The following is a 14,506-nucleotide window of genomic DNA, read 5'->3' on the forward strand; positions in this document are numbered from 1 at the left end:
ACTTATTACTAGAGTTAAGTTGCACCTTAGACTATTACAGGACCAATTCCATGTGTTTCCCGATGGGAAAATACATTCTGGAAAAATGAATCTTTATTTAAATAATCCCTCAGTAGAACCAATATTGAGCATACCATCTTTCTACCCCTCACTGAGTATGAGTTTTAGAGGCTCTCCAGTGCTTTGGCAGTACAGTGGCAAGTGGGAAGATGTTCAAGGAGGCCTATTTAATTGGATTCTGTAATTGGAGGAAAGTTCCCCATTGATAATAGGTCCAAACTTGTTTATCTATGTAGTGGGTGGCTGTGGGTCCCTTCAGACCGTTGGAGAGCTCCTAGAGCTGAACTAATCCAAACCCAAATGAGTGTCTGTGGACTACAGAGGCGGCAAACAGGTCTGGCACGTTATTATCAGCCCAGTCGTTAATTAGGAAATAAATGACAAATACTCTTGGGGGCACTTTGAAGAGTTTGACCAAGTCTTTCTGTTGGATATAATTTAGGCCCAAGAGGTCGTGTATATTCAACATTAAAATGACCCTACTGTTAAATTAGCTGAAAAATCAAGGTGTTTTCTTACATTTCAGTCAGCAAAACATAAGCCAAAAATAGGACAACTAAATAGATGTGCAACATTTACTTTGAGATCAAATAGATTATACAAATCTATTGTAAATTGCCTATGAAGAGCAACATGTGGAAATGATGGTTTATGGTCCTCTAGTCATTATCAATGACTTCTGCCATCATGGGCCTGTTAAGCCCTCTTAGCATGGACAGTCCAGCGAAGCAGATTGTTGCAGCCGAGCTGGATCCGCATGTGTGATGATCACTCCCAACTCCTATTCGTCACAGAATGGTGTGAGAGCTATTGGACAACTGGAGGACATGTAATACCAAAGATATCCAGAGGAGTCATTTGTGAGAGAAGGATGAGATTATCTTGTGATAGTTTTTAATAAGAGAGAGCTGTTGGAGGGGGAAAAAATAATAATAATAAGTGTTCTTTGACCTTGCTGTTAATCACTTATCTGAAGCTGAAGCGGTCTCATATGGAAGTAGACCATTTAAAGGCAAAGTGCACTGACAAGTTGAATGGTAGATGTTTCATAGGGAGGCTATGGGGGGAGGTTGAGATACAGAGCAAGTCTTAACTGCCAATGTTACGTAACACATCAAGTGAGAAAAATAGTAAGGAATATCCAAACAGGCTCTTTGTCTTTCAGAGGATTTCAAAGTAGATCTGTAAGAGCTGGATGACTTTGTTTAATGAGTTGGAAATAATGTTGGGAGTTTCCTAAATCGTATAACAAGGAGAAAGAACGTTTTCCCATTCAAATTTAGAAACTTGACAATTTGTGGATTTTTTTTTATTTTAAATATTTTTAAATAAAGAAGTAATAGCCAAATGACATGATTCCCTATGACTCCAGATACTGTTTCAGGTTCTAACAATTCCAAGACAGGCCCATGCTTCACAATTCACATAAGTGATTAAATAGCAATTCACATTTTCTCCCGGTTTTCACCACTTCTCCATTGTAATTCAGCAGTCTCGTATTATTACTCGTCCTGTCGAATACTAGACTTGTAGACTGACTGACACTATACAGCCCTGCCTTGGCCTCAGGTTGTTTTCCGAGTGTGCTTGTGCCATCAGCATGATGAGTGCATGTATCTGTCCTCTCCTGTACTGTCTGGCTGCTCTGAGGGAGACTAACTTATTTAGGAATATCCTCTAGTGAAGCGAGCAATGGATATTTCCACCATTGCCTAGCCTATAAAGAGAGACTTGTATAGTTGCCACTGTGCTCTGGGAGAAGTCTTGGGCCCCCATAAACGCATTATATAAATCAATTCCTCAGAATTCTCTGTAAATCATTATGTAACATGTATTGCATGGCGTTGCCCATTTGTTTTTCTTTTTCATATGGTTTTTATGTGTAAATTGTGTATTGTATGACATTTACTAAATGTATGAGGAATTGTAAATAAACCTTTGATGTAGACTTTCTGGTGATATTATGTCCTGATTTGATACATTTGATATGTATTAATGATCGCGCTGGAAACATATTTTATTTGGGAAAAAGTCATCAGCAAAAGGACATATTTCATTTTACTGTAGTACTAAGACATGACGTACCGTGAAATTAAATTGAAATAAAACACAAAATGAAGGGATAACTTAGTTTGCATAATTCATAACATCCACATCAATAACAAGACAGTCATAACAATGAATATAAAATGGTATGAAAAACCATATAAGCAGTTTAATGACAGGCATATACATTTGAAACAGTAGCAAAAAAACTAAACATAGAGCTTTGCATATGAGAGACAAACATTATGTAAAAGCCTACATTGCAAAGTTCTGACATCAACGATGGGTCCTCTAATGTCTAAGGACAACTTGTGAATGCAATCCAATCCAATAAACAGATTATTCGGAAATGTCTGGATCCACAAAATGTGAAAACCACTCTTGAACTGTGCACGCCAGACCCAGTAGAAGGTGATTGTTCTACCAAAACACACAATGGCTGCATCTCAATTGTCAGTGAATATTACCCCTCAGGTGATGAATAATTAAACACGAGGCACAGGTCCTATGCATACAGCACTTGACACCAATGGAAATATTATTGTAAAAAGTCACACAACAGGGGAGGCTATGAGGGAAAACTAGAATGGCAAGCCACACTTTTACTGACACCTTTTTGGCAATCTCTGTAATGTCAGAGTGAGAACATGTAGTGGATAGAAGATGTAGTGAATGTTGTTGCCAGTGTAGGCGAAGAGGAGGCATAAAAAACACAAGTAGCTACAATAACACATTTCTCTTGACTGAATAGTGCATTTCAGTCCTGAGTCTGCTCTGAAGCCTGTTGACCAGTCTTCCCTTTGCCATTGCGTCAGTAGGGAAGAACACGTCTGTGCATCGGCCAAAGGGGAAATGCTGACAGGGCTTTAATAAATACTTATTACTGGACCATAACCAGTAATAATTACAGGACCCTTCATGTGTGTGTTCCCTTGGATCTCAGCTAGGTACTACAAATGGCAGGCACCAGTTTAGGTGGATGTCATATAGCTGAGCTGTGGTTTCTATTCTCTCTCTGAGCTACTGCAGGGATAACTTTATTACATTCAAAACCTCACCACTCAGCAACATGAATAGATGTTTTACTGTGGCTGTAACTTTACACTAGCTATTAATAGCTTCAATTATCATTCACCGGAGGTGAACCAAATGCATTGACGGAATGTATGTGAGGTCAGATACTGGGCAGTGTTTAGGCTGTTGTTATATGTTCGCTGTTAAACGGTTGAGGTAAAATAATGAAAAGCTTTGCATATAAGCGCATTTCAAATTTGGGTCCATGTTTTGAACCTCAATTACATCACATGAGTTCCAGTAATTATACTCTTGCACCTTACAGTAATGCATTTTAAAGGTGTGAAGATGGGCTGTTGACACTTCTCTACTAAAATGATCTATATTCCCAGTAGTCCCTAAAGCACCAGTCAGATATACATATTGGACATATCATTTAGAACATACAATATTTATAACCTCCACAGATTTCATAAGAGCCAGTTACAGTGAGGATTTGTGATATATTGAGGGAGGGAAGAATGAAAATGTACTTAAGTTGAGCAGTGGCTAATACATAATGTCTGTTGAATGTCTGATCGGTTATCAAGATCAGCAGTGGCCCTTCAACCTCTTCTCTATTTCACTGCCAGCGGATGGCTAATGTCCCAGTGTCTCCGACAACAAAAACCTCAAACAAAAAGATGATGTCATATCTCTTCCCTTCAGACGATCCTCTTGATAATGACCCAGAGTACAACATTGCCAGATCCGAGTGGAAAAAGGTCTGTGATGATCATATAAGGCAAGGAATGCCTCAGATGGCTTGGGTTTGTCGAATAAATCTCAAAGAATTGCCAGGATCGCTACAGGCCATTCCATATGGATTGCCCAGGATTGCTACAGGTTTTAGGCAGCAGTTCAACTCTTCTTGCTGGATGGGAAGGTCTGTAATGAGAGAGGGCTTGCGTGCTTCACATACACACTGCCATCCTCCAATTTGACTTTGTACACTTGTTGCTAAAACAGATAAACACATAAAACAAGGACATGTGACGGCTGGAAAAAATGAAAACAAACAAAACACCTTGACTGTGAGCTTTACCATGAGCAGAGAGCACACTCAGGGCAGAACGTGTCACAACACTCAATATTGCTGTCACACTTGCTAGTGTAGCCTGGGCCAATTTTGTTTTCCACACACTGCACTGATTAGGAATACACATTTTGAAATGTTGAGCAAGTCAACACAAGAACATATCAACACAGAGCTACTGGCGTTTTAAAAGGCAACAGACATGCAGTCAGACCACCACTGTGAGTGGTTCCAACATCCAAGAAACCCCCAAACACCTCATCTGACAGCTATGTTAACTTTGGACATTGGATCATTACCCCCATTGTAATTGTAACAAATTAATTTATAACATTCACAGGCAATTTGATCCTTGTTTTTTCTCCTGCATGGGATTATAAAGACAAAAAAAATTGCTTGTATTTCCAAAAATTAATTGACATGAAGGGGTGGTGAGAAAATGATTGAAAAAGTGACGTCCCTTTTGAAACATTATAGGAAACGCAGAACTTTGCCTCCCTCCTTGAATGAATCATTGACCAGGATGGTGACCGTGAAAATCTCTCCGTCACCACTTTCTCTTTCTTTCTATCCATTCATGGGGCGGCAGGGTAGCCTAGTGGTTAGAGCGTTGGACTAGTAACTAGTGGACTAGTAACTAGTAGACTAGTAACCGAAAGGTTGCAAGTTCGTAATCCCCGAATCCTCGTTCTGCCCTTGAACAGGCAGTTAACCCACTGTTCCTAGGCCGTCATTGAAAATAAGAATTTGTTCTTAACTGACTTGCCAAGTTAAATAAAATTAAAAAAATGCCAACTGAATTTCAAGGAGGGAGGGAAGGGAGACTATTGTTGTCATGGATCGTGTGCCATATAATTTTTATTTTATTTTTTTTATTTTATTTTACCGTTATTTTACCAGGTAAGTTGACTGAGAACACGTTCTCATTTGCAGCAACGACCTGGGGAATAGTTACAGGGGAGAGGAGGGGGATGAATGAGCCAATTGTAAACGGTGTAAACGTAATAGGCTAAGCAAATAGGCTGCAGATCTTGGTCAAGGCTTAGAGAAGTTTGCAACTGCGGTGAAGTTTGTTTCCTTTTTAGTTTAATTGCATAGCATTCTGGGTTTGTAGAAGTGTAGGTTGGTTTATTGGTTTGTCTATATTAGTTGCTAGACTCACCTGTAAACCAGTCCCTGATTGTCCTGTCCTGAGGTTAAAGTCATAGTCATGCCAGGGGCAGAAGACCTGCAGAAGACCATCTGCATCCTCAATGTCTCCATCGCACAGCGGACCACCTGTCAAAGACAGCACACTACATGAATAACATTCTTGTGATCTGATGTCATACTTCATTTCGTTGAAGAGCAATTTAATCAAACAGAGTTTAACTCCAGAAATGTTGACATTACTGGAAAGAAGGCGAGTTGAAATGCAATACAGTATAACATCTACATGCAGTCTACTTGTTTTGTCTGGCCTTTTGATACACTCATTTAACTCATTCCATAACATAAATCATGCTTATGAGTGAGCACTTGCCTTCCATGCATTTTTCAGTATCCTTACCATTTTATAACCAAAATGAATGTACCAGTTTTAATCTATTTCCTACGAAAACAGTTTATTCGTGTTTTTGTTATTCATAGCTTCAAAAAAGTATGATATGCATATGGCTAGTGATTTCTATAGAATTTCAGCGCATTGTGTCTAGCCTATAGCCCTGAGATATAGCGAGTGGAACGTAAAGTGAGGCATATGTGGTTACCCGAGTGAGCGCAGCGAGCATCCATGGCGAAGAATTCCCCTTTCACGTAGAACAGGCAAACATCGGAGCCGTAGCCGAGGGAGGAGTGCATCAAACGGCACTGCTTCTTGGAAAGCTCAGAGGCTGGGCCTATTAGCCTCCATGAAACGCTACTCGCACTTTCCTCTTCATTCCCAGACGCCATTTAAATAAATTGGGAATATCCGTTATTTGCGCTACTCGTAATAAAGTCCCTTTACCGCCTACTGACTGCGCATTTTAGAATTGACTGTTTTATGTGAGAATATTCAATAACATAAAACTAACTGGCATCGGGATCCGGTAGTCTTGTCATGTCATCCGCGTTCATCAGAACATTAGAACAGCCTATGATTTCAAGACGCAGGTCAAGCGATTGGCCAGAGATGACAGATTATTTTTAATTGGGTCAACTGAATGGCAGATTATTTATTTTTTGCACACCTGTTTAGTAAGCCTAATACATGTTTAAAAAAGGCATTCGATTTTAATCAGACTGCCATAGGTTACCATATGTTTTGTGCAAAACAGTATTTAAATGTTTTATTTTTGGGGGCTTCTGGGGGTCGGGCCCCCCATATAGCATATGATAGCAAAATATGTAGAATTGCAGGACATTTGCTTTAAAATGCCAAATTTCTCTTTCAGGACATTTTTATCTCTGACCAATGACTAAAAGTGTAGAATTGCAGGAAATTAGCTTTAAAACTGCAACATTTTCTCATAACCTCATGACAAAATGTGTAGAAGCTGCAATCTCATGGTATCATGTTTCAGGTAAAACCCAGATGCAGACAACGTCGAAGTAACACCAGATTATTAATCGAACAGGAGCAGGCAAAAGGCAGGTCCAAGGCAGGCATGCTCAGGGTCAGGGCAGGCAAAGGTCAGTAATCCAGAAAGGTGGGGCAAAGGTACAGGACGGCAGGCACGCTCAGGGTCAGGGCAGGCACGCTCAGGGTCAGGGCAGGCACGCTCAGGGTCAGGGCAGGCACGCTCAGGGTCAGGGCAGGCAGAATGGTCAACACCGGGAAAACTAGGAAATAGGAGCAATCGAGAGACAGGAACAGAGGGGAAAACGCTGGTAAGATTGACGAAACAAAAGAACTGGCAACAGACAAACAGAGAATACAGGTATAAATACACGGCGGAAAATGGGGAAGATGGGCAACACCTGGAGGGGGGTGGAGACAATCACAAAGACAAGTGAAACAGATCAGGGTATGACACCTGGACTTCCTGACGGGCCGCCCCCCCAGGTGGCGAAGGTAGAAACAACACCTCCACTACGCTGATCCTCAACAGAAGAACCCCACAAGGGTGTGTGCTCAGCACCCTCCTGTACTCCCTGTTCACCAATGACAGCGTGGCCACACATGCCTCCAACTCACTCATCAAGTTTGCAGACGACACAACAGTAGTAGGCCTGATTACCAAGCAGACAACAGTAGTAGCCCTGATTACCAAGCAGACGACACAACAGTAGTAGGCCTGATTACCAACAATGACGAGACAGCCTACAGGGAGGAGGTGAGGGCTCTGGCGGAGTGGTGCCAGGAAAACAACCTCTCCCTCAACGTCAACAAAACAAAGGAGCTGATCGTGGACTTCAGGAGACAGTAGAGGGAACACGCCTCCATCCACATCGATGGGGCCACAGTGGAGAAGGTGAAAAGCTTCACGTTCACCGGCGTACACATCACTGACAATCTGAAATGGTCCACCCACACTGACTGTGTGGGTGGAGGCTGAAGAAATTTGATTTGGCCCCTCACAAACTTTTACAGATGACCCATTGAGAACATCCTGTCGGGCTGTATCACTGTCTTGTACAGCGAACGCACCGCCCGCAACCGCAGGGCTCTCCATAGGGTGGTGCGGTCTGCCCCCACCGGGGGTAAACTGCCTGCCCTCCAGGACACCTACAGCCCCCGATGTCACAGGAAGGCCAAAAAGTTCATAAAGGACATCAACCACCTGAGCCACAACCTGTTCACCCGGCGATCATCCAGAAGGTCATCCAGAAGTCTTTACAGGTGTATCAAAGCTGGGACCGAGAGACTGAAAAACAGCTTATATCTCAAGGCCATCAGACTGTTAAATAGTCATCACTAGCCGGCCTCCACCCAGTACTGTGCCCTGAACTTAGTCACTGTCACTAGCTGGCTACCTCCCGGTTACTCAACCCTGCACCTTAAAGGCTGCTGCCCTATGTACATAGAGATGGAATCACTGGTCACTTTAATAATGAAACACTGGTCACTTTAATAATGTTTACATACTCTTTTACTAATTTCATATGTATGTACTGTATTCTAGTTCAATGCCACTCCGACAATGCTTGCCCTAATATTTATATATTTCTTAATTCCATTCTTTTAATTTGAGATTTGTGTGCATTGTTGTGAATTGTTAGATACTACTGCACTGCTGGAGCTAGGAGCACAAGCATTTCGCTACACCCACAATAACATCTGCTAAATATGTGTATGTGACCAATAAAATTGGATTTTATTATATTTAGAATAGCATTATAAAACAGAGACTGTGGCCCTGGGGCCTCAAATGCAGTAGTCTGGCCCTGATTCTAATCTCATTCTATGCCTGGGATCAGTGACAGAACCCACTACTGCCTTTTCGGTTTATAGCTCAGTTAAAAATAGTTTAGGCCTACATGTCATATGTAACATATTTGGTCATTTTATGTCTCAGATTAGAAAACCCCATTTAGTTGTCATTCAGTAATGTATCTGGACACTGAATACAAAACAGCTGAGGACAACACTATTTCAGGGGTAGAAACAGCACATTGGAAGTACTTTTGTACTGTGTGGCACATTTTTTATAGTGAGCAAATGGTTCAAAACTATTTTCTCAATTATCAATTATAGTGCTTATTATTCTCTTTGGATTTCAGACTTTCCATAATTTGGTAGAAGCCAGACTGGCTCTCAATCAAATGTATTTATAAAGCCCTTCTTACATCAGCTGATGTCACAAAGTGCTGTAGAGAAACCCAGCCTAAAACCCCAAACAGCAAGCAATGCAGGTGTAGAAGCACGGTGGCTAGGAAAAACTCCCTAGAAAGGCCGAAAACAAGGAAGAAAACTAGAGAGGAACCAGGCTATGAGGGGTGGCCAGTCCTCTTCTGGCTGTGCGGGGCGGAGATTATGTCCAGTATTTGGCAAGGGGACATTCCGGGTGGCTGTGCCGGGTGGAGATTATGGCTTTGTCCAGTATTTGGCAAGGGGACATCCTCAGGTTGACTTTCCCACACCATGGACTGTTAACATTTATTAATGTGCTATTGCTGTTTTTTTTAAATATTCCAAATGCTTTGTTTCTACCCTATGACATATTAGTTATGAAGAGACTATAACTATGATGTCATTAGATCAAATCAATCAAATTTGTCACATGCACCGAATACAACAGGGGTAGACCTTACCGTGAAATGCTTACTTACAAGCCCCTAACCAACAACGCAGTTCAAGAAATAGAGTTAAGAAAATATTTACTAATAAACTAAAGTTGAAAAAATCTAATCAAATCAAAAAGTAACACAGGAAAATGACATAACAATAACGAGGCTATATACAGGGGGTGCCGGTACCGAGTCAATGTGTGGGGGTACAGGTTAGTCAAGGTAATTTGTAAAGTGACTATGCATAGATAATAAACAGCGAGTAGCAGCAGTGTAAAAACAAATGTAAATAGTCCGGGTAGCCATTTGATTAATTGTTCAGCAGTCTTAAGGCTTGGGGGTAGAAGCTGTTAAGGAGCCTTTTGGTCGTAGACATGGCGCTCCGGTACTGCTTGCCGTGCCGTAGCAGAGAGAACAGTCTATGACTTGGGTGACTGGAGTCTTTGACAATTTTTGGGGTATTTCTCTGACATCGCCTAGTATATAGGTCAGGGATGTCAGGAAGCTTGGCCCCAGTGATGTACTGGGCCATACACTTCTGGGCCACACTACTGGGCCATACACTACCCTCTGTAGCGCCTTACGGTCAGATGCTGAGCAGTTGCCATAACAGGCGGTGATGCAACCGGTCAGGATGCTCTCGATGGTGCAGCTGTGGAACCTTTTGAGGTTCTAGGGACCCATGCCAAATCTTTTCAGTCTCCTGAGGGGGAATAGATGTTGTTGTGCCCCCTTCTCAACTGTCTTGGTGTGTTTGGATCATGATAGTTCGTTGGTGATGTGGACAACAAAGAACTTGAAACTCTCGACCATCTCCACTTCAGCCCCGTTGATGTTAATGGGGGCCAGTTCTGTCCTTCTTTTCCTATAGTCCACGATCAGCTCCTTTGTCTTGCTCACATAGAGGGACAGGTTGTTGTTCTGGCACCACACTGCCAGGTCTCTGACCTCCTCCTTATAGACTGTCATAAAAGGCCTTTAGCTCATCTGGTCGGCTCGCTTCACTGGGCAGCTCGTGGCTGGGTTTCCTTTTGTAGTCTGTAATAGTTTTCAAGCCTTGCCACATCCGACGAGCATCAGAGCCGGTGTAGTAGGATTCAATCTTAGTCCTGTATTGACATTTTGCCTGTTTGATGGTTTGTCTGAGGGCATGGCAGGATTTCTTATAAGAGGACTGGCCACCCCCCTCATAGGCTGGTTCCTCTCTAGGTTTCTTCCTAGATTCCGGTCTTTCTAGGGAGTTTTTCCTAGCCACTGAGCTTCTACACCTGCATTGCTTGCTGTTTGGGATTTTAGGCTGGGTTTCTGTACAGCACTTTGTGACATCAGCTGATGTAAAAAGGGCTTTATAAATACATTTGATTGATTGATTGATAAACGTACGGATTAGTGTCCCGTTCCTTGAAAGCGGCAGCTCTAGCCTTTAGCTCGGTGTGAATGTTGCCTGTAATCCATGGCTTCTGGTTGGGATATTTACGTACGGTCACTGTGGGGACGACGTCGTTGGTGCACTTATTGATGAAGCCGGTGACTGAGGTGGTATACTCCTCATTGCCATTGTATGAATCCTGGAACATATTCCAGTCTGTTCCAGCAAAACAGTCCTGTAGTGTAGCATCCGCGTCATCTGACCACTTCCTTATTGAGCGAGTCACTGGTACTTCCTGGTTTAGTTTTTAATGTAGGCAGGAATCAAGAGGATATAATTATGGTCAGATTTGCCAAATGTAGGGCGAGGGAGAGTTTAATATGCATCTCTGTGTGTGGAGTAAAGGTGGACTAGAGTTTTTTTTTCCTTTGGTTGCACATGTGACATGCTGGTAGAAATGAGGTAAAACTGATTTAAGTTTGCCTTCATTAAAGTTGGACTGTGATTTGGGCCTTGTCTCGACAAAGCAGTATATCCTTCGCATCGGACTCATTAAAGAGAATGTATAATTTCCTGCATGGCCCAATGTAAGATATTGTCACGCCCTGACCTTAGAGAGCCTTTTTATGTCTCTATTTTAGTTTGGTCAGGGTATGATTTGGGTGGGCATTCTATGTTCTTTATTTCTTTGTTTCTGGCCGAGTGTGGTTCCCAATCAGAGGCAGCTATCGTTGTCTCTGACTGGGGATCATACTTAGGCAGCCCTTTTCCCTCCTTCTGTGTGGGATCTTGTCTTTGTTTGTGGGCAGGTAGTTTGCACAACGAAGCTGTTCGGTCGTTGTATTCTTTATTGTTTTGTCTTTTCTAAAGTTTCACTTCGTTAATAAATTATGTGGAACTCAAAGTACGCTGCGCCTTGGTCTCTACCTTCATCCGACGACACCTGTGACGGATATAATCCATATAGTTGAATTATGGTATTTAAATAAAGAGTCTGCTGGATGATTAACTTTGATATAGTTTTCTGGACTGGACAGAGACATGATTATGATGTGATTGAAACGCTTGGAGGATTTCACTTCATAAAGACCAGTTATTATATTTTGTCTTATAGCCTAAGCAGGTCTACTCCGGATTACAGTTTATGTAAAGTGTCCAGTATGGAGAAAGTCATTCATCATCAAAAAATCCAAAGACCCAAAACCAATTAGTCATGAATACATAAAACAGACGTTATGGTTTTCCTTCGGTACCAAGATACATTTTTACATCTTCTTATGCTAATCACAATGTTATGTGTGTTGTCCAAAATGTACATATTGGCTACTTATGATCTGTGTTTCTTCAGCTTTTATTCACTCTGTTTCCATCTCTATAATGGTAATAGCCCTATGGTATGCTGGCAGTAGCTAAGTGATATTAGTCGGCAACTGTCTAGTAGCACGACTCAAAACAGAGGCCCCTTGTTCTGACCTCTTAACTACTTCCACAGGCAGGCCGGTTTGACCTCAATGAAAGCACATGCATTTAGTAGTAATTCTATAGGCTGTGTGGAGAAAAATATGCATGGAAAGAATAAATCAGTCACCATATCCCAGAACATGCTGTGCAGTAATAACCTGTACCGCTGGCGCCCATAATGACAGTCATTGCCTCACCCCAGGTGTTTGACGATGCTAGAACGTGCTGGTCAGATTTATGGAGTATAAATAAAGTACGGAAGAGAATTAGACAGTAGGGCTTTTTATTTGCCCATCATACAGCATTCAGGGCCTAGCTGTCGGAGAAGGCTGAATCTGGGTTTGTCAGTAGAAGCTTTATGCCAGCACTGGATATTGACTCAATCCATAGAAGGAAAGTAAATGTCCACTTTTCTCCTTGTTAGATGAATTACTATTAAAGGAAATGGTGTCAGAATACACTCATAATAACTCATAATACTCATAAAACAGTCCTAAAATCCCATTAGGTTTATAATGAAATATCTGTTATGGAGAATAAATTATTGTCTTGCAGACTAATTTCGAAGACACAAATTTGGTTTTCAAATTTGGTTTACTTGTGTAAGTGCATGTGCCAAAGACATTTATATTAGCTGTGATGCAACGCAGCCAGACTCTTGGGCTGCACACTGGAATTTCACAACTTTGCACAAAAGGCGTCTCATTTGTTTTCATCAACCTTACCCGCTGTTCTAGCTAAGCACTCTGAGTAACGAGGTAGGGTTCTGAATTCATCAGTCATAGATTCAAATTTCAAATACATTCCTCTGGTTCCCAGTCACCCACAATACAATGTTGTGAAGTGGGTGAGATGTCTTTGACACATGACAGGCAAAGTGTCCGCTGTGTATAAAGTGGAAAAATGTAAAGGTCCAGACTGTGGCTGAGTTAAAGGTCCAGACTGTGGCTGAGTAAGAACTACTAAGGCTCCAAATGTTCTATTCAGAAAAAAAGATGAAGGCTGAGGTTAAAACAAAATGCATTTTAGAAAATGGAGAAAGCAGTCCAGAATGTAACAATAAAAGTAAATGTAGGTGCAAGCAAGGAACAGCCACCGAGGTCCAAATGTACAAGAGGTCCAAATGTCACAAGAGCGTAGCAAGTTGTCTATAAATTAACTTGGCTTCTACAAGCAAACAACTGTCGCTGCCACTGGTCAGTGTAACTTTGTTTTCACAGGGCTAAATTTGGCCCAAATAGATCCCTGCTCAGACAAGATACTTGGCAGCTAGCGAGGCCCAAACTCATCCATCATTAGCCTCCTAATGTTCCCAAAAACACTGTCGTCATCCCAGTAAACGCCCTCAAAAGTCTCCTAACTCATTGGCCAACCGTGGAGTGGGGGACGGTTTTCCAGCTAATATGGTTTTCATTACTGCAGAGCACCAGCTAAAGGCTAACAACAGTACCTGCTCTACCAGTAAATAGAATACCTCATTCTCATTATTTACAATTACCTATGTAGCTATTTTTCAGTTTTCAACAGGTGAGATGAATTTGAGGTACAAGTAATAAACTTGTTTGGGTGAGGTATGTCCACTTCCCTTATGGCCTGATCACCAGAGTTCTGGAGGTATATATCCATCCTCTTTTGTCGCTCCTATGTTCTGCCAGACATGACCATGACATAGTGGGAATTCACCACGAAACTGAAACTGAACCCTGCGGTGAACTCTCCTGTAGCTAGTTCCTCACCGCGCCTCTGGAAATAATAGTGTGTCCTGAGAGAGCACATTGATTAGGGCTCACTTACAGTCCACTTGTAGTTGTTTGGGTTCAGGACAGATCAAACTGTATATCAGATAATAGTAAGACCTGTTTTGCAGAGTGTCAACCTGACACTGTACCTTTTATATTCAATATCCAAAACTATAATAAAAAGGGTACACTCCTCCACAAGGTAATCGCGGGTTCATCTGCACTCAGAAATGAGAAAATGCTTAATAAAATGACTTTTGTTTGGCCTTGCTCCTCATATATGGTTGATGACAGAGCTATGTGAATGCATAGCAATAGACCACATCACTGCTATAGAAGGTGCTGAAATACAACATTGAACACATACTTCCATCTCCTCCATCTAACTACTTGACCTGTCAACGTTGCCGTCTCCAAACTTTTTGTTTGGAATCTACATGTTCTCTATTGACTATGGCTCTCTATGTACAAATGTTAGCGCTGAAAAGGTGGAGATATAATTTGACACAGAAAATAAGTGAACTTGATGTTACACAGCTGTCATTGCTCGCT

General features: G+C 41.8%; 1 protein-coding gene across 3 annotated transcripts in view; it reads right to left on the bottom strand.

Annotated features, from left to right (window-relative positions):
- si:ch211-212d10.2 (uncharacterized protein LOC557710 homolog) overlaps window positions 1-6,347 on the bottom strand; it is a 46,639-nt gene extending 40,292 nt beyond the window's left edge. Inside the window, exons 1-3 of one of the 3 annotated variants that reach the window (XM_055861834.1) lie at window positions 5,944-6,344; window positions 5,358-5,473; window positions 2,053-4,119 (exon numbers count right to left, since the gene is read on the bottom strand). In XM_055861834.1, the coding sequence (XP_055717809.1) occupies window positions 4,021-4,119; window positions 5,358-5,473; window positions 5,944-6,127 (399 nt within the window). In that variant the 5' untranslated portion in view covers window positions 6,128-6,344 and the 3' untranslated portion in view covers window positions 2,053-4,020. Of the gene's footprint in view, window positions 1-2,052; window positions 4,159-5,357; window positions 5,474-5,943 lie in introns of those variants that run through there. The other 2 variants (XM_055861836.1, XM_055861835.1) reach the window with 2 other exon arrangements.
- Between the last annotated feature and the right edge of the window lie 8,159 nt (window positions 6,348-14,506).

Source organism: Salvelinus fontinalis, chromosome 14 (assembly GCF_029448725.1).
Source record: "Salvelinus fontinalis isolate EN_2023a chromosome 14, ASM2944872v1, whole genome shotgun sequence".
NCBI classification, from domain to species: domain Eukaryota; kingdom Metazoa; phylum Chordata; class Actinopteri; order Salmoniformes; family Salmonidae; genus Salvelinus; species Salvelinus fontinalis.